The sequence below is a fragment of the Coffea eugenioides genome, chromosome 2, assembly GCF_003713205.1.
Source record: "Coffea eugenioides isolate CCC68of chromosome 2, Ceug_1.0, whole genome shotgun sequence".
Classification (NCBI taxonomy): domain Eukaryota; kingdom Viridiplantae; phylum Streptophyta; class Magnoliopsida; order Gentianales; family Rubiaceae; genus Coffea; species Coffea eugenioides.
In genome coordinates, this window is record NC_040036.1 from 73,106,447 (window position 1) to 73,125,271 (window position 18,825).

Consider the following 18,825-nt stretch of genomic DNA (forward strand, 5'->3'; position numbering starts at 1 on the left):
AAATCAGAAACGTTGAATGTAGCACTAACACCATACTAATCTGATAGCTCAAGCTTGTAGGCATTGTCCTTGATACATTCTGACACTTGAAACGGTCCATTTCCACATGGTAGCAACTTGTTGCGGCGTTGAATTGGGAAACGCTCCTTATGCATATATAACCAGACCCAATCACCAAATTCAAACACCATATTTTGACGCCCCTTATTAGCATGTTTGGTGCATTGAATAGTATGTTTTTCAATATTGGAACGTACCTTCTCATGTAAATGCCTAACAAACTCAGCGCTTTTGTTGCCATCTAAGCTAATACGCTCATAGATAAAGGAACTAAATCCAGACGTGTCAATGGATTAAAATCATAAATGAATTCAAATGGCGAGAATCAAATAGTAGAATACATAGTACGATTGTAAGCAAACTCTTCATGAGATAGACACTCCTTCCAATTCCTAAGGTGCTTTTTAATAATGTCACGCAACAAGGTAGACAAGGTGCTATTGATCACCTCCATTTAGCCATCTGTTTGAGGGTGACTAGAAGTAGAGAATAACAACAACTTGGTTCTCAATTTAAATCATAGAGTCTTCCAAAATTAACTAAGAAATTTTACGTTTTGGTCAGAAACTATAGTTCTAGGTATGCCATACAATCTCACTATTTTCTTAAAGAACAAGTTAGTTATATGAGATGCATCATCGATCTTATAACACGCAACAAAATGAGTCATTTTGTAAAATCGGTCAATAACAACATAGATAGAATTATTGCCATGTCTAAACCTAAGTAAATTAATGATGAAATCCGTGGAGATATATATCCGCGGTTCTTGAGGAATAGGTAAAGGTGTATAAAAACCGTAAGGGCGTACCTTAAATTTGACTTGCTTCCACGTCACGCATCGTTCCACTATCCTCTCTACATCACGCTTCATATGTGGCCAAAAGAAATGTTCCTGCAAAATGTGAAACATTTTAGCGACACCAAAGTGTCCTATTAAACCCCTACTATGCGACTCTTTTACCAACAGTTCAAGAATTAAACTAGAAGGTATACATAACCTATGTACGTAGTATAAATAGCCATCAGAAAGGTAGAACTTACTTTGAGCAGTTTTACTACATGTCACATAAACCTCTTCAAAGTCATGGTCATTAGCATAAACCTCTTTAATTAATTTAAATCCAAATAACTTAGCATCCAAAGTAGTAATGAGAGAATACTTATGTGATAATGCATCAGCCACAATATGTGTCTTACCAACTTTATACTTAATCACATATGGAAAGGATTCAACAAATGAGATCCATCGTGCATGTTTCTTACTCAAGTTATTTTGTACCTATAAATATTTAAGAGATTCATGATCCGTATGAATCACAAATTCCTTTGGTGTTAAATAATACTACCATACTTATAATGCATGAACTAAGGCATAGAGTTCCTTGTCATATGTAAAGTAGTTCAAAATCACACCATTCAACTTTTCACTAAAATAAGCAATCGGCTTCCCTTTTTGAATCAACACAGCACCAATCCCAATACATGAAACATCACATTCAATTTCAAATATCTTTAAAAAGTTAAGTAAGGATAATAAAGGTGTGTGTGAGAGTTTGTATTTCAAATTTTGAAAAGTTTTGTCTTGTACTTCTCCCCAATGAAACTTTTCATTTTTCTTGATAAGTTTAGTCAATAGGGCAGTTAGGGTATTGAAGTCTTTCACAAATCTTCTATAAAATCCGGCAAAACCATGAAAGCTCATAATATCGCCAATGAATATAAGCGTTGGCTATTTTTGAATTGTCTTAACCTTTTGTTCATCTACCTACGTATCCTGTGCACTAATAAGTAGTATAGAAACACAAGTTTGTCAGTGTAAAAATTACACTTTTTGAGATTAGCGTAAAGTTTTTCCTTTCGAAACACGTCCAAAACAGCACGTAAATGCTCTATGTGCTCATCAATACTCTTCTTAAATACTAAAATGTCATCAAAATATACTACAATAAATTTACCTAAGAACGGGCGTAACGCATGAGTCATTAAATGCAAAAAAGTACTTGGTGCATTACTTAACCCAAAAGGCATAACTAGCCACTCGTACAACTCATACTTAGTTTTAAAAGTAGTTTTCCATTCATTCCCTTCTTTTATCCTAATTTGATGGTAGTCGTTTTTCAAATCAATTTTAGTGAAAATTACTGCACCATAAAGTTCATCAAACGCGTCATCTAATCTTGGAATTGGGTGACGATACTTTACCGTAATGCCATTGATAGCTCTACAATTGGTGCACATGTGCCACGTACCATCTTTCTTTGATACTAGGATGACTAGAACTACACACGGGTTAAGACTTTCTCTCGCCCACCCTTTGCTCAAAAGATCATCAACTTGCTTTTGAAACTCCTTCATCTTCTCTGAATTGCTTTTATAGGCTGATCGATTCAGCAAAGTTGCATTAGGAATGAAATCTATTTGGTGCTCAATCCCATGAAGAGGGGGCAGTCTACTTGGTACATCATCAGGAAACACATCCACGTATTCTTACAAGAGAGAAACCACTTCACTAGTTAAGTTAGTATCCAAATCTTCATGGGACAGCTTTACGTCTTTGCATACAAGTACAAGAAGAAGTTGGTTAGAACTCACTATTTTCCTCACTTGTTTGGTTTTTGTAATCAACACATTTTTACTCTCATTTGTAACCTTTTTAGTCGAGTTATGAATTGTTTTTTTCCTCTCTTTTTTTGCCTCGACTTTCTCACTTTTTTTTTCTTTTCCTCATATTCTAATTTAAACACTTTTTGCAACCTCATTTGGCCTTCATAAGCTTGTTTAGGAGTAAGAGGTGCAAGGGTTACTTTCCTATCTCTAGGTACAAAAGAGTATTTGTTAAATACCCCATCAAAAGAAATTTTCTTATCAAATTGCCATGGTTACCTAAGTATGATGTGACTAGCTTGCAATAGTGCAACGTCACATAACGCCTCATCTTCGCATCGACCAATTTTGGAAGAAATAAGAACCTGTTTGGTGACACGAACTTTACCACTATTGTTAAGCCACTGTAGCTTATACGGTCGTAGATGGTCAGTCGTTGACAACTTCAATTTATCCACCATGAGGGCACTTGCAATGTTGGTGCAACTATCTCCATCAATGATCAAGTTACATAGCTTGTTTTTTATTAGGTAGCGCATATAAAATATGTTCTCATATTACACTTCCTTATCCTTGATCTGTGAGGTCAATGCTCTCCGAGCTATTAGTTCGAGCCCCACTTGTCCCTCTAAGGCACATTCTTCTCCAGAATCGTCATTCTTCTCAATCAAGGCTGGCATGTCTTCATACTCGTCTTCATCGTCCGTCACAATGTCTCCATTGGGTAAGCCTACCATTCTCCTTTGATTCAAGCATTGGTTAGCAATGTGATCTCGATCTTGACACTTGAAGCATCTATTATCACGTATGCGTCCCTTAGGCGGATGGTTGTTGGACTTGGATTGATTACTTCCCTTGGCAATCTCGAATTTGTTCTTGTTTGCACCATCACTTCTCGATTTTGAAGAGAAAGGGGCAGTTGGAAATTTTGTTTCACTCGTATTCGTTTGTCTAATGTTGGGAGAAGGCACACTATAATTAACTTGAGTTTGTCCCCTCTTCTTGAACCTTTGCTCCAATTTGACAACTTTATCAACTAGCTGATGACTCTCCATGTAGTGTTAAAACTCGACTCTTTCTGCTATCTTTGGACGCAAACTGTTTAAAAATCTAGCCATCATCACCTCTTTGTCTTCTTGTACATCAGTGTGAAGTATAAGTACTTTCATTTCCTTGAAGTACTCATCTATATTTTGACTCCCTTGAACTAAAGTTTGTAATTTCTGGTACAAGTTTCGATAATAATGCCCCAACACAAATCATGACCTCATAATCCCCTTCAACTTGGTTCAAGTAGGAACTTCTGGAAGTCTATTCCGTCTCCTACTCAAGCATAGTTGATCCCACCATACCACTGCGTACTCGAAAAACTCAATGACGGCCAACTTGACTTTTTGCTCCTTGGTGTAATCTTGGCACCTAAATACCATTTCAATCTTGGACTCCCACTCAAGATATGCCTCAGGATCAGATCTTCCTTTGAACTTAGGAATCTTTATCTTAATCGCTTTGAAAGGATCTCCCGTAACTTGATTGTTCCTCCTTCTCTTGCCTTGCATAGGGATCATATCATCCTCATAATTTGAATAATTGGATTCATGCCAAGGTGTCTTTTGCAAGGCTTCCTTTGGATATGGTTTGCAACATCTCTATTCTGTCCACTCGTTCCTCCACTCTTTCTAGTCGTTGATCCATAATTCTAGTGATATCTCCCTTCAAAGCTTTGGCCTAAAGCTTAAAATCAAAGGTTTGGGAACTTCTTTCTCCTCCGTTGGACATGATGATTTAACTTACAGAAGTTGTTAGTAATAAAAATATCCTCACTTCGCTCCCTTACGTGTATACTCTCACACTCGTGTATCACTCAAATAGCTAATCACTCTATTAAGCTAACCAATATCTCTCAAATCCTTGTTTGCACCCCTTTGAAGAAATTAGAACCTCCTCAAGTGCATATTGGCTCACCAACATAGTTACAGAAGTGTAGCGCTTGGTATGGGAGAGATATCGACTTGTTAAAGACTCAATATGTAACAACTCGACTCAATTTGTGCTTGTGAACCTACTAGATATATTGGATTCTTTAAGTTGGATGCAAGAGAAAATGGGTTGAAACTAACGGATCCTAGAAAAATTTACCTACCCGAAGTACGCTTGAACAATTTGGACTTAAATCTGATTCGGTTTGATATAAATGAAGCTGAAAAACTAGACTCGACAAAGTTGGAATATTGCTGAAAGTATACTTAGACAAATGACACGATGAACAACTAGTGATACGACAAAACTAATTACTAAAGACCCGACTCAAGAACTGAAAATTTAGAAACTAAATTCTGGACTTTAAGAACAAATTTGTATAGCTGGAACTACTGTAAAATGAGTGGAAACTAATGACTCAAGAAACTAAAAAAAATACTACTTAAGAATGATTACAAAAGAGTTACGCGACAATTGATCGTGTTGCAGCAATTAGGAAATAAGTAACCAGTGAGAATTCTTGATTAATCTGGAATTATACCCCTTTTCCCAATATAACAAGGATTTAACAAGCTGTAGTCACGAATTTTAAAGGAAAATCTAGACAGTTTGTTCGAATTGTACTAGTTAGTCAAATTCGAATGGAATTTGGAAAGGATTGGTGGCTGCTGTTTGTTTTTCTTGATGGTCCAAGCATTCAAGACCCTTTAAATAGAAACAAGCTTCAATTCTGGGAGTTTTCAAGAATCAGATTTCATGGATATGTTGTTTTTTTTTTCTAATCACTAGCCAAGAACTTGTACAATGAGCACTAGATGGTTGGAATTTTTTGGTGCAGTTTTGTATCGCACAAGGTTCCCAAAACCTAGAAAACTTCAAGATTCTTTAAAAAATTTAAGATATTTTCCAGAATTCAAGAAACACAAAATTTGAAAATTAATCCCCCCTAAACAGTCCAAGATTTTCTCGGATTTGAACATGACAGTTTTTGGGGTTGACAAATCTTCAAGAATCTCGACTAAAGACTTCAAGAACTTCAAGATTGTTGCTTTAGACAATCAAGAACTTCAAGAAATCAAGTTTTGATTTCAGATTGCAATAATTTGTATAAAATCAGTTCGCTATTTTTCCTTTTGCAACTTACACAATCAAGAACACAAGAAGACAGTCTAGGATTTGTCCAAGAACTAGCTAACGACTCAAACCCTAGATACGAACAATTTTTTTTTACTCAAACTTCACCTAATTCACAAAAACAATAATAACACAAGAAGTTGGAACAAGAAAATGAAGATAAACAAGAGGAATTAAATTCGGACAGCAACCAACAAAGATGAAACCCTAACGACTCCACGCGACAAACCCTAGGACTTGTTTTTTTTTTACTGGATTAATCGAATGAAAACAAAACTCAAACACAAACTATGAATCAAGAATAAGACTCAAAAGCTCGAATTAAAAGGGATATAACCTGAATACCATCAACCTTGCTCTGATGCCAACTGATATAATCTCCATTGCATACGAATCTCATAATCAACAGGCCCGAATTATAATGGTGATATTCCAGTTTGGCAGTGAAAAATCTACGACCCAATCTAACCCTTGAGGAGCGAATTTCTTGATATTATCTCAACCCACAACCTAACAAGTTAGTGAACCAAAATTTGGTAGAATAGTGCCACAATCAAGTGTGTTTCTTGGTTGATAAGCCAAGAATTGAACACTCAAGAGAACCTCTAAAGTATTCAAAAGGAGCTCACAAAAAATGAAGAGAGAAACTCTTAATTTGTTGGAAATTTCGTCTATCCTTTTGGAAAAAACATTTTTGCCTCTTGTTATAGAGTTGACAAAAGACTTAACGAACTCCAACTAGGAAATTAATTGACTATTTCGGCCCTTAAGACTTTCCTAAACTGACTGACCCTAACAACCTCAAAAATGAGTAGAAAAGTCACAAAAAATAACTCAAAACAGCAACTAAATAATTCGGCTATTTAAACAACTCAAAGCTAGTTGTATGCAACCAATTCAATTACCAAAACAACGATGAAACAAGTGACTCTAAAGACTAGCTTGCTGAATCACTTGAAGCAACGTGACAATTGAACGTTCTTCTTGATTAAGATCTTCAACCACTTTAGAACCTTCAATCACCTCACGAACAACGTGAACAAATGTGTTGAGTTGATCTTTGAGTTTGTTGGCGCACGCTCTAGTAATTAGTCCAACTGGAACAAGAACTTGATCATTACTCAAACCAAGCAACACTTGAGCACCTACGTCTCCTATCGTGCTATCATCCTATCCATGCGGTTGAAATTCAAACCCCCATTGACTATAACTCATTCTCATATAAGGATATTAGGAATGTCCAACTAGATCATGGGAGAAACAAAAACTCACAACTAGATTAAAGGAGTACACTATTACACATCATTTGGATATAATTACAATACAAAGGATTTAAGGATTTGAATCCTAAAATCAGCGGTCAAGACTGCTTTCTATGCTTTGTCTAGTAGTCAAACATATATAATACAAGATTGGTGACTTGCTTTTGGATTTTGGTATTACTTTGTTACCAAATGCTTGGGATGTTGTTAAACCATTGTTAATTGTTTAAGCCTAGTTAGACTAGACTATTGAATTGGGGCTTCATTCATCCCCTAAAGCAAGTTTCTAGTTGGCTATGTGGTCTTTTCGTCTCTAGTTGCTGAGGGTTTAAGAACAAAACAATTGCGCAATTGTTTCAACTTTCACGTATTTGATAGCTCTTACTTTTCAATTTTTTTAATCGAACTATTTGTTTATGTTCAACAACATTATTATTTGCATGTAGTACAAGTAGTACAAAATTTTGGTGGTTTATTCCGCTAACACACGCATCATTATTCTTGGCTACTAATACAAATTTAAAAGTTAAAAATATTTACGAATTACCTTAAAATTGTGAATTATCATACTAATATGATAAATAGTAATTTGAGTAAACGGTAAAAATGATCTCTAAACCATGTAAAATGGCATGGTCTGGTCATTGAAATTGCCTTCTCTGTAAAAACGAGTCTTCTAGATCATAGGTTCTCAAGGGCAAAAATATCTTAAAATTCAAGCCATGCTTGGTTGATTAGTAGAGAATAAGCTAAAAAAATCAAATTTAAGGAGTTAAGTGATCATTTTAACAAAAAAAAAAAGAAAAGAGTTCAATAATTAGACCATTCCATTGTTTAACATTTTTGCCATTTTCTCGACTTGCACCCAGTATTATGCTAGGAATAATATATAATCCTTCTTAAATGTTAAATATTATCAATAAACAAGTAAATTGCACCAATATTATAATCATGTAATATTTGTGGAGTTCAGAGCGACTTTAAATATATTATACGTTTAAATGATAGAAATAAATATGAACACTCCTAAAAATCAAAATGTGAACCGTCTTTTAATTTATATTATTAACCTCAGGTATAAATAAAATCTTTCACATTTGTATTTAGAGGAAGTCCATCAATTTACCTGTCTTCTTTCACTACTTTCACTAGAGAAAGTAAACACAAGAAAAAAGTTGAAAAGTATATACAATTTTTTTTTTTAAGAAAAGGCCATAACCCTACTGCAACTCAAAAACCCTCTTTTGAACTATTTTTTCGACATATAATTCTTCTTCCCCAAGTTTCAAGCCTCCCTTTTTTCTCATCTGCAAGGTAAACCCTTGTATTTATAGCCATGTATCTATACATCTCTTATATGTTATATTTATGATACGTCGAAAATAAGGAATAAACTTTACTGAGAATTAGGGCTGTAGGAGCTGTCAAATCGTCAATCTCAATCTCATAAAGTTGGGGTTTTTTTTTCCTTTGTTTTTGTTCTTTACAGTTCATTTTGTTAAGTGAATGGCCGGAGGCGGTGCTAATGCTACGAGGTGGAATCCCACCGGTGCCGCCGGCGTCCGTATTGTGGTCGCCGGTGACGCCAAGACTGGCAAGTCGAGCTTAATTCTGACGGCCGCCGCTGATGCTTTTCCGCCTAGTGTTCTTTCTGTTCTCCCGCCGACTAGGCTTCCCGATGATATGTTTCCCGATCGTGTCCCCGTCACCGTCGTCGATACATCCTCAAGGTCGTAACTCTACTGTTTCATACGCGTTCAGTTACGTGTATGTAGTAGGTTTTATGTTCATAAACTGTTAAGTAGGGTTTTGAGTACATTTTATTGCAATTTGTTTTTATTTCTGTTACCTTCTGGTTTTCATTTATGCATGTGTTCATCAATTTTTTTTTAATTTTGATTATTGATTAGGTTTAGTTGTGAGAATAGTGGTATGTACGAAGTTTAGTGCAATGTGTCTATCAGACGGAGAGCACAGAGTTCTGTATTATGCCAAGGCTCGAGATATATATAACCTAATTAGTATTGCTTGAGATTTTTATGCCAATGGTGATCGAAGACCTGTTAAAGTTGGTGTCTTGATTTGATTTCTTAGTCAACTTGTGTTTTTTTGTTGTCCAATCAGTTTGGTATTTGTTGAGCAACGGTAGGTGTAAAGAATGGCAATGCACAAAGATGTGCTTATTTATTAAAAAGATTGCTTTTACATATCTATTTGGATAAAAATTTCTTGATGTATGTGGATATTTCTTCATTATGTTTCTTGTGTTCTTATTGGAATACTTGTTTATTATTTTGTTAAAATTTGATATTTTGGATCTGATTTTATGTTATTCCTTTTCATCTCATGCAGCACTGAAAACAGAGGTAAACTTGTTGAAGAATTGAGGAGAGCTGATGCTGTTATACTAACTTATGCTTGCGATAGACCTGAAACTTTGGATAGATTGAGTACCTTCTGGCTTCCTGAGCTTCGCCGTATAGAGGTTTGTGCATGAGATGCATATTCACAAAATTGCCCGAAGGTGTTTTTTTTATAAATTGAATATAAATAGGAAAATTGATAAGGTAAAATTGCTTTTGAAACAAATACCTGGCAACTGTCTCTTAATTATCAGGATCAATTTTCATGTGCTCTCTAGCTTTCACCTTTCTGATTCTGAATGTTTATTGTTATGAGTAGGTGAGGGTTCCTGTTATTGTGGTTGGCTGCATGCTAGATAAGCGCGATGATGACTATCCAGTCAGTCTGGAGCAGGTTATGTCGCCTATAATGCAACAGTTTCGGGAGATTGAAACTTGTATAGAATGTTCCGCATTAAAGTTTATTCAGGTAAATTTCATTGGCAAATGCATGCTTTTAGCATCCCATACAGGATTGTACTGTTGTTGCATTTTGATGCTTGGCATCCTGTATGATTTTGGAGGCTTACGGTATACCTATAATTTAAGTTCATGAAGAGAAATTGTAAGAAGCTTAATATTTCAGTCATAAAATCATGAATTTATTCAATAGGTTGTGCTGTGGAATATTTGGATCCATCTAATTGTTAAAGGTGGGAACTGAATATGGCTTGTTCAGGCTGCAAGGGCAGCTGTTATTCTCTAGGCCCTAAATACCCAGGAACACGAAAATTATATGAATCAGAACCATATTTCAGATTTGAAGAAAAGGGGTTTTAAAAAAAAAAGCCCCGGGGGGGGGGACTGTGCTGGAAATAACACATTTTTGTTAGAAGAGTCACTGAACATTTTGATACAGGATTATTTTAAATGATTCTTCAAATATCACAAAGAGGAGAGTATAGGCTTGTAATTCATATTTGCATGTTTGCAGGTTCCTGAGGTGTTTTACTATGCCCAAAAAGCTGTCCTTCACCCAACAGCACCATTGTTTGATCAAGAAGCACAAACTCTTAAACCCCGTTGTGTGAGGGCTTTGAAAAGGATATTCATTCTGTGTGATCAGGACAGGGATGGTGCCCTTAGTGATGAAGAGCTGAATGATTTTCAGGTCATGATTATTATCTTTTGTGAGTTTTGATTAACAGTGATTCTGTATGCCTTCAAGCATTTTAATATGGATCCACAAACTTTATTAAAGCTTGTGCTTTGGGTTCTTAAGAAACTGTCAGTGCTTGCCTGTAGGTCAAGTGCTTCAATGCTCCTCTACAACCTGCTGAAATAGTTGGTGTTAAGAAGGTTGTGCAAGAGAAATTGGCTGAAGGCGTGAGTGAACGTGGTCTTACATTGACTGGATTTCTATTCCTGCATGCTCTTTTTATAGAGAAGGGGCGTTTGGAGACAACATGGACTGTTCTAAGAAAATTTGGTTATAATAATGAAATCAGGCTCAGTGATGATAGGCTTCCTCCTCCAATCAAAAAACATCCTGACCAGGTACACTTTCCTTCAGTCAAATTTGATTATTCTGGCCACTTGTAATTCTTTTCTTTGCATGCATCTTTCCTTTTGCTCATTTACTACATGTTAATTTTTTTTCATGAATGGTATATTAATTATTTATGTACTAACAACAGAATCCAGATACAAATGATTTCCACCCGATAGATTTACCTTCTGCAGTGTCAAAATTTGGTTTTTGTGTTTCTGATCTTTGATTTGACATCTATGCTTGTATTCTTCACAGCAGTGCTTGTATACACAGACGCATATGACACCTTTTATGTACTATTTTGGTTATTTTTTGCCATTGTTTCTTATTAAATTACTGATGGTTACTCTCTTATTTCTGTAGAGTGTGGAGCTGACAAATGAAGCTGTGGATTTTCTGAGGACAATTTTCTTCACATATGACATTGATGGTGTATGTTCAAGCTATCTCTTCTTCACTTCTGCAGCTATTTTACATGCATATTTTGCATCTGATAGTTTGTAATGATCACATGTTGAGTCATGTTAAGTCATCAAATTGAAGAAGTTCAGGTTTGCAATGATTCTGAGATTGTCCTTTGCATCACTGCAATCTATACAATTCACAGATTATGTAATGTCAATTTTAATGTCATAGCTGATGCTTGTTGTAGCCCTGCTATGCGGACTTGTATTCCAACTGCCAGTGTACATGTTCATTATGTCATTTGTGTTACATGAAATGGTTATAAACTGCAAGACAAAACATGTACATTTATAGGTAGTGGGTTACAAGACTGCTCTGCCGAGCTACAGGGTTTCTATAGGGGTTTGTGCAAACTAGCTTTTGCAGACAGGTTGACTAGCCAGCTGATGGACCTTTTTTTTCTCTTTGGATATTTAACAAGCTGTAATAGGGCAAGCAATTCATTCACTGAGCCTCTGGTTCGTGCTTGGTATGATGTGTTGGTTGCATGAGCTAAATGGTGGTTGGTTATCAATTTTGACATGATTTTGATTTTGTATTTTGGTCTCTGAATGCTGCTGATACTTATTCTTATGATTTTTTGGTAGATAAGCTGATGTTTCTGCCACACGCGTGCACATATATATGTATATTAAAGAGCTCATGTGTATAATATGATTTTTGTGCATACATGTATGCATGCATGCATTTATCTCTTTTATTTTATTTTATTTTATTTAAGTGTATACATCTTCTATGTGCTTTTACGTCAACCATTTTGTTTTACTTTGTGAACAGCATGCATATCCAATGTAGATATCAGTGTCTAGATTTTTTATTGTCTTGATTTGTAAAGATGTTCAGTCATAGTTGAGAATTTGGTTCGACTAATATTTTGTGATTGAACTTGATGGTTATCCATTCTGAATAACAGTTGCGAATATTGTTTCTGATTTCCATCAGGATGGATCTCTCAGAGCCCCTGAAGTTGAAGATTTGTTCTCAACTGCACCAGAAAAGTAATTTGATTTTGTTCAATATTTCAACTTCGCTGGTGCTTTAACTAAAACCTACTTTTTTTGCCTTGGAGTCCAAGCATGCTTTCATTCCGCTTTAACTATGACATCCTTCGCTTCTGTGGAAGTAACATGATATCAATCACAGTGGTTAATGAATTTGGCATCAACTAGTCTATGGGTTAATCTCTGAAATGTTATACAAACAAATTTTTTTTTTTAACGAAAATATCTGTGCCAGTGCTACACAATTTAGAAGATATATTCTCATTAGCATAATTTGTGCGGTAACCCGTCAATTTTCTTCCTTCTGCTGTATGTCCAATCCTCACCTAAGTTTCATCCAACACCCTGGCTAATGGCCTGATGCCAAATGTGACAACCCCTATAACAACCCCCCATTTTTGGGTATCTAACACTTTACCTTGTTTTGAGCCATTAGGATTTAAACTGCATATGAAACACTCTTTATATCAATTTATTTGATTTCCCTTGCATCTTTCTTAAACATCTGTTGATTTCTGAAAACATGTGATTTCTCTTATTTGCAATATCAATCTTTTGAACAGCAGAACATGATTTTATATTTTTAGGTTAATAAGTTCATGTTCATTTATCATCTAATTTTTCCCTTTATATTCAGTCCATGGAATGAAGCACCCTATAGAGATGCTGGTGAAAAAAATGCCCTTGGTGGGCTTACAATTGATGGCTTTTTGTCTAAGGTCAGTACTCCATTCCCTCATTTCTTATAGTACACTCTGATAGACACTTTTGTCACGAGAATCTGTGTTACTTCAAAAATTTGTGCCATTTTATGTTTTAACAATATTTTACATGCAGAGCATTAGGAAGCATTGTATTGGTGATTTTAATAGGTTAAAGGCTAGTCCACTAATGCATGGGATTGCATTTGCAACCACACATGACAAGATTTCAATTTTGAGTTGAGAGTATGAGAGTTGGTTAGAGGATTTCAAGCCTATACAAGACATGTTTTCTTGACCACTTCATTTAATAGCTGAGACCAATTTATTTTCATTAGCAGCCTAGAGGACTCCACACCTTCTTTGCATGGAGTCAAGCAGACACCAAATTCGTAACGAATGGTGTTTGGAATGCAACTATGCCCTGATCTTTGCCTGCCATGGTGTGATATTGAAATATGACCTTTTTACTAAAGATGTTGCTGTTAGTTTGGAACTATAACTTTAGCATTCTAAATATGAGATTGCAATATCTTTGTCGATTGTTGATCTTTTTATCTTTAACTAACTGCTTGCAGTATGATCTAAGAACTTAACTATTAGTTTATTAAAATCTGACTTCTGAACAAAAAGTTCCTTGTAATTAATGGTATACTTCAGCAGGTAAAAGAGGAATAATTGAATCTTGTTATTGCATACTTGTTTGGTTTGCTTTTTTCTTAGTTTTCATTCTACACTCTAATTGTTACATTTGGTGGAGCGGGCTTTGATCTAGAACTGGTCATTTATATCCCCAGAAGGGTCAACTCGTTGAGTTGGCATTGTCACATTTATTCTTTTCAATTTTAACAGTTCATCCTGGTTATATTTATGTAGTTCTTAGGTAGCAGTATTGAAAATTTAGGATGACATCTTTTGTCATTAATATTGTATAAAATATGTCACCATTGAAGTATACATCTTATAGTTTCATCAAGTAACTCATGTTCCAAATCTTTTATTATGGATTGGAATGCAGTGGGCTCTTATGGCACTTTTGGATCCAATTCGCTGTGTTGAGTATCTCATATATATTGGATATGCTGGTGATGCTTCAACTGCCATCCGTGTTACTCGGAGAAGACGTTTAGATCGCAAAAAGCAACACTCAGACAGAAATGTGTATCAGTGTTTTGTTTTTGGGCCCAAAGAGGCTGGAAAGTCTGCATTATTGAATTCCTTCATTGGAAGGTTCTTTTTTTAGTATCTCTATAGATGAAATTGATTTGCTCAATTTCATTAGTTAAGCTTATTTATTTGCAAATGTTTACTTGTTAACATGTAAATGCTATTTATATGCAGGCCTTTTCCTGGAGAATATGTTCCGACTACCAATGATAACAACTATGCTGCGCATATTGTTGATCAACCTGGGGTAAGTTTGGTTCCATAAACTTGGCAGTTTGCTAACTTGCGATCATTATAACCAGGAAAAGAACATCACAAAGGATCTTCTGAGGACATGCATCTCTCTCTGTGTGCTGCTGAACATTATCAAAGCATGTGATAGAATCTAAGAGATGAACGTTTACCAATGTGGATCATGAATGATGTTGACATATAGTTGGGAATTTCACCTTTTAATATATAATCTCCCAAAAGAAAAGGGGGAGAAAATTAAAAAGAGGGTGAAATCTTGAAGAAGTTTGCAGGTTGATCATCCGGTAACTGACTAATTAAATGTCAAAATACTTTGGAATTTGGTCTGATATCAAATCATTCTGCATTTTTTTGGAAATAAAGCAAGTTAACAAATGAAACACCTAAGAAATGATTGTATATGTGCCATAAAGCATATCGTACTCGTATGGTTAGAAGGGTACAAGGTAGTGCTAATTTAGAAGAGTTAGCGACTGGAACTTCTCTATTTCATAAATTATTTGCCTCTCAACCCTCTTACATATGTTATAACGGTACAGATATTTCTTGCTAAAGGAAAGAATGAATGCTTGGATATTTTCTCTAAGGAACTTAAGAATTACTTGAGCAAAGAATGTTATGTTGGGTTGTAGAGCAGGTTCAAAAAGCCTTGTAATTTGTTCAAGCTTCAACTATGATGCTTGTGAATTGAAGCATGATTGAACCTTGGATGAACTTTTCTGCGAAGTGTTAAGGAGTGGGGAAAGCAGCTAGTACTTAAGTAACCTTCTTTTTTTCCTTTGTGTGGTTTGTCTGTTGTATGTGTTTGGTTTTGCTACTTTCCACTGGGGGAATGATAAATTGTATGTATACATTCTGGCAGGGAATAAGAAAAAATCTTGTGTTACGTGAGATTCCAGAGGATGGTGTGCACAATCTGCTATCTAGTAAGGATGCTTTGGCAGCATGTGATGTTGCAGTATTTGTCCATGACAGGTAGCTGGAAAACGTTGTAGTCTGGTTTAGGGATACCATTTTCTTTGTTTTGATGCCAAAGTAGTCGTTCTACCTGATGTTTTTCCTCTATTAGGTTTTCTGTATGAGATATAATGTTGAATAAATGCATTAAGGTTTGGGTATCAATTTGGTAACATAAATGCTTAATTTGTGTACCTAAGGTGTCTTAACATCTGCTTAACGTTCTTTGTTTGAAGACTACTGCTTTATCTCCTGACATAGACCCCATTCCTATATGTCATGTCAATCCTCAAGGTTAACAAGTTATTTGTTTGAACACACGACGGAAATTCTTTGGAAATACCCTTAATTTCTGTATGCAGACAATGTATACTAGTACGATTTTGAAGAACTTTTCTAGGTATATGTGTGTATGACTGTTAGATAGTCTGATGTCATGAGAAAGTACAATTTGTCATGGTGCACATCATTGACATTTGATTTTAATTGAATGGGTGCTCTTTTGCAGTACTCGTGAATCTTCATGGAAGAGGGCAACTGAATTGCTGCTTGATGTAGCTAGTCATGGGGAAGCTACTGGCTATGAGGTTCCTTGCCTTATTGTTGCTGCTAAAGATGATCTTGAATCATTTGTGACTGAAATACAAAATTCAACGAGGGTATAAGACCTTTATACTCGTACTATTTCTTGAGGTTCTTTTTTATTCATTGCAAATATAAAGTATGATGATAGCTAGTTAAGGTATTGATATGGATGTGGCATTTAGTGAGCGTAGCAGGATTTGCCATCAATTCATACTTTGTAGTAGTGGTGTATGCATAAATCAGTACAATCCTTAGGATTGGTGATATCTGTGTAGTGCTTGACAGGGCTATTCTTATTGAATGTTTGTAATATTCATGTAGTGTTTCTTTTTAGCTATTATCGAGGCAGTCCTGTCTGATCTTGAAGACTTGGGCCTATATGCTGTATTTGGGGCCAGAAGATGTTTCATCTTCAGGGGGCAAGATTGTAGAATCCCAGCAGTCTGTCCTACAGTGGATATGTAGGGATCATTTAAGCGGTTTATGGGATGTTGTGTTCTGGGATATCCTCACAATTTTACTTAAAGTGTCCAAAAACTTTTGAAGCTAGTAAATCTCTGTGGGCATGATTTTTGGTGGCATTTTTTTGTGCACAATTAAGATTTCAGGTGTTTTTTTTTTCCCAAAAGTGTGTACCAAAATCGACTTTTTTTCCTCCCCCATTTCTTTTCCTAACTTCCTAATTGAGATGATTGGTCAAACTTAATTAATGCTGGGTTGAATAAATCTCCAAAATTTTCCCCAATTTTTGGTTGATTTATTTCTTTTTTTAAACCCACGAAAGTTCAGTTTAGCATTAATTTTTAACTGGTGCTGGTGATTTTTGCGTAGGCCAAAATATTAGTGATGAAACATCTTTTTTGTTGAGATCAATGATTTTCTCTGTCCTTCAGCTGCTTTTGAGATTAGTATGGCTAGATTTCTCCTTTTTATTGTCATTTTTTGTCTGAGCTCGAGTTCTTGCTTGTTACTTTTTTAGGTTAGCCAGGACTTGGGGATTGAGGCTCCTATACCAATCAGCACAAAGCTAGGAGATTTGAGTAATATATTCCTTAGGATTGTAAATGCAGCAGAACACCCCCATTTGAGTATCCCTGAGACTGAAGCAGGAAAAAGCCGCAAACATTATCATCGGTTAATCAGTCGCTCTTTAATGTTTGTATCAGGTATCTGGACAAATCTGAAGTACTTGTTTTGTCATCTATCTTATAACTTTGATCTTTTGGAGACTCTTTTAATCAGAACTTTTGGTATCTCAGAATTGACTATATATGCTTGGCCTGCTTAAGGTTTTATTGTTATCTCCATTCGTTGAGTTTGACAAGAAGTTCTTTGTCAGAAGAATGTGCTTCTACCTTGAGTTGAAACATGTACAGAATTAAAATAAAGTAGCTTATCAACACCATGCATGAGTTTTCAGGGTCTGATCTAGCTAATCTAGGCTATCTGTCAAATAATGGCCCAAAGGAGAATTGGCATATTACTTGCTTGGCTGAGATTTTCAGTTTTTGTCCTGCACATAGGAGTGTCCAACTACTAAGGCTATTTGTTTCCTTTTCCCCTGCAATTCATTCTTTATATAGTCTTATTACCATTAAAAACAGATTTGATGGAATTAATTTCGGTTAAGACAATGTTAATTCTCGAGTTTTAGACTATACAGAAAGACACTCTATTCCACAATTGTTTATGTTTACAGTATGTACTCCTATAGTAGATGTATATACAAATACAGACCTTTCTCTGTCGTTTTCTTTGTCTTGACTATATTTGTTTTGATGACACTTGTAGAGTCAACATCTTTCATGCATTAGATTGTTCTCAAAATTTTAAGCGTATAATAGTCCAAAAGAAAGTTTATAAATCTGTGAGTAAAACATTTAAGGGCATTACTAAAAGAGACCATCAAAACTCCAACCCTTCTGCCTGAATTGTAAAGTTAGGTCATTTTTCTTGAAAGAGAGGTCTTAGTAGTTTTAGCCTCAGTCATGTGGTGATAATCTTTTTTTTGAGGGATGTGATGATACTCTTAAGAGAAATGGGGACATGGTTTGAAGCCCTCTGACTCATTGCCTGTTTTGACTTGGCCAGTTAACCTTTTTGTCCAGGCTAGGCTTGAACTTGCCAAGAAATGCAAGTAGAGATTATTCATGTTCTTTCTTTCAACAATACTAATTGCTAGTTTTCATTTATAGTTGGAGCTGCAGTTGCTGTTGTTGGCCTGGCTGCTTACCGTGTTTATGCTGCAAGAAGGAATTCATCCAGTTAAATTGGTGAAGGGCACTTGCTTCTTTTCTCGTAATGTTTTATTCTGAAAGAAAAAAAGGCGTTCTGCTTCAAATCTAGCATTTAGATGGAAGCTTGTGTGTTTCGTCTGAAATAGTTTCTGGAGAATTTGGAAGATTAGTTCTCCATGTTGATGCTTCTGTGTTTGGCTGTTCTGAAGTAGGTTTTTTACGTTTGGCCTACTATTGTAATGACTACTCGCTAGGTATAGGTTTCCCAAGTGGAAAAATGGTGGTGGAGGCAGCATGGTGGATGTGTAACTAGAGATGTGATTTATAAGACTAAAATTTTGATTGATTTATACTTTCAAAACAGTTAGTGATATCTTTTTATTCAAATGAGTTACGTTCGCTATTCTATATGTTCCTTGTGTTCTAGGCATTGCCTTTCTCACTCTTGAAGGTGTTTTGAGTTTTCCCTGCTTACGCTGGAAATGAAGGTGGCCATACTCAATAATAAATACGGCAAACTCTT

At 35.6% G+C, this 18,825-nt stretch overlaps 1 protein-coding gene across 1 annotated transcript; it reads left to right on the top strand.

The window, feature by feature from the left end:
* Window positions 1-8,266: 8,266 nt before the first annotated feature.
* Window positions 8,267-18,705, top strand: LOC113761452 (mitochondrial Rho GTPase 1). Its single transcript, XM_027304446.1, has 15 exons — window positions 8,267-8,357; window positions 8,533-8,773; window positions 9,396-9,528; window positions 9,726-9,875; window positions 10,380-10,556; window positions 10,691-10,942; window positions 11,301-11,369; window positions 12,345-12,400; window positions 13,041-13,122; window positions 14,123-14,334; window positions 14,446-14,518; window positions 15,386-15,498; window positions 15,989-16,139; window positions 17,045-17,231; window positions 18,261-18,705. The coding sequence occupies exons 2-15, from the start codon at window positions 8,550-8,552 to the stop codon at window positions 18,332-18,334; spliced, it is 1,953 nt and encodes a 650-aa protein (XP_027160247.1). The 5' UTR covers window positions 8,267-8,357; window positions 8,533-8,549; the 3' UTR covers window positions 18,335-18,705.
* The last annotated feature ends 120 nt before the right edge of the window (window positions 18,706-18,825 follow it).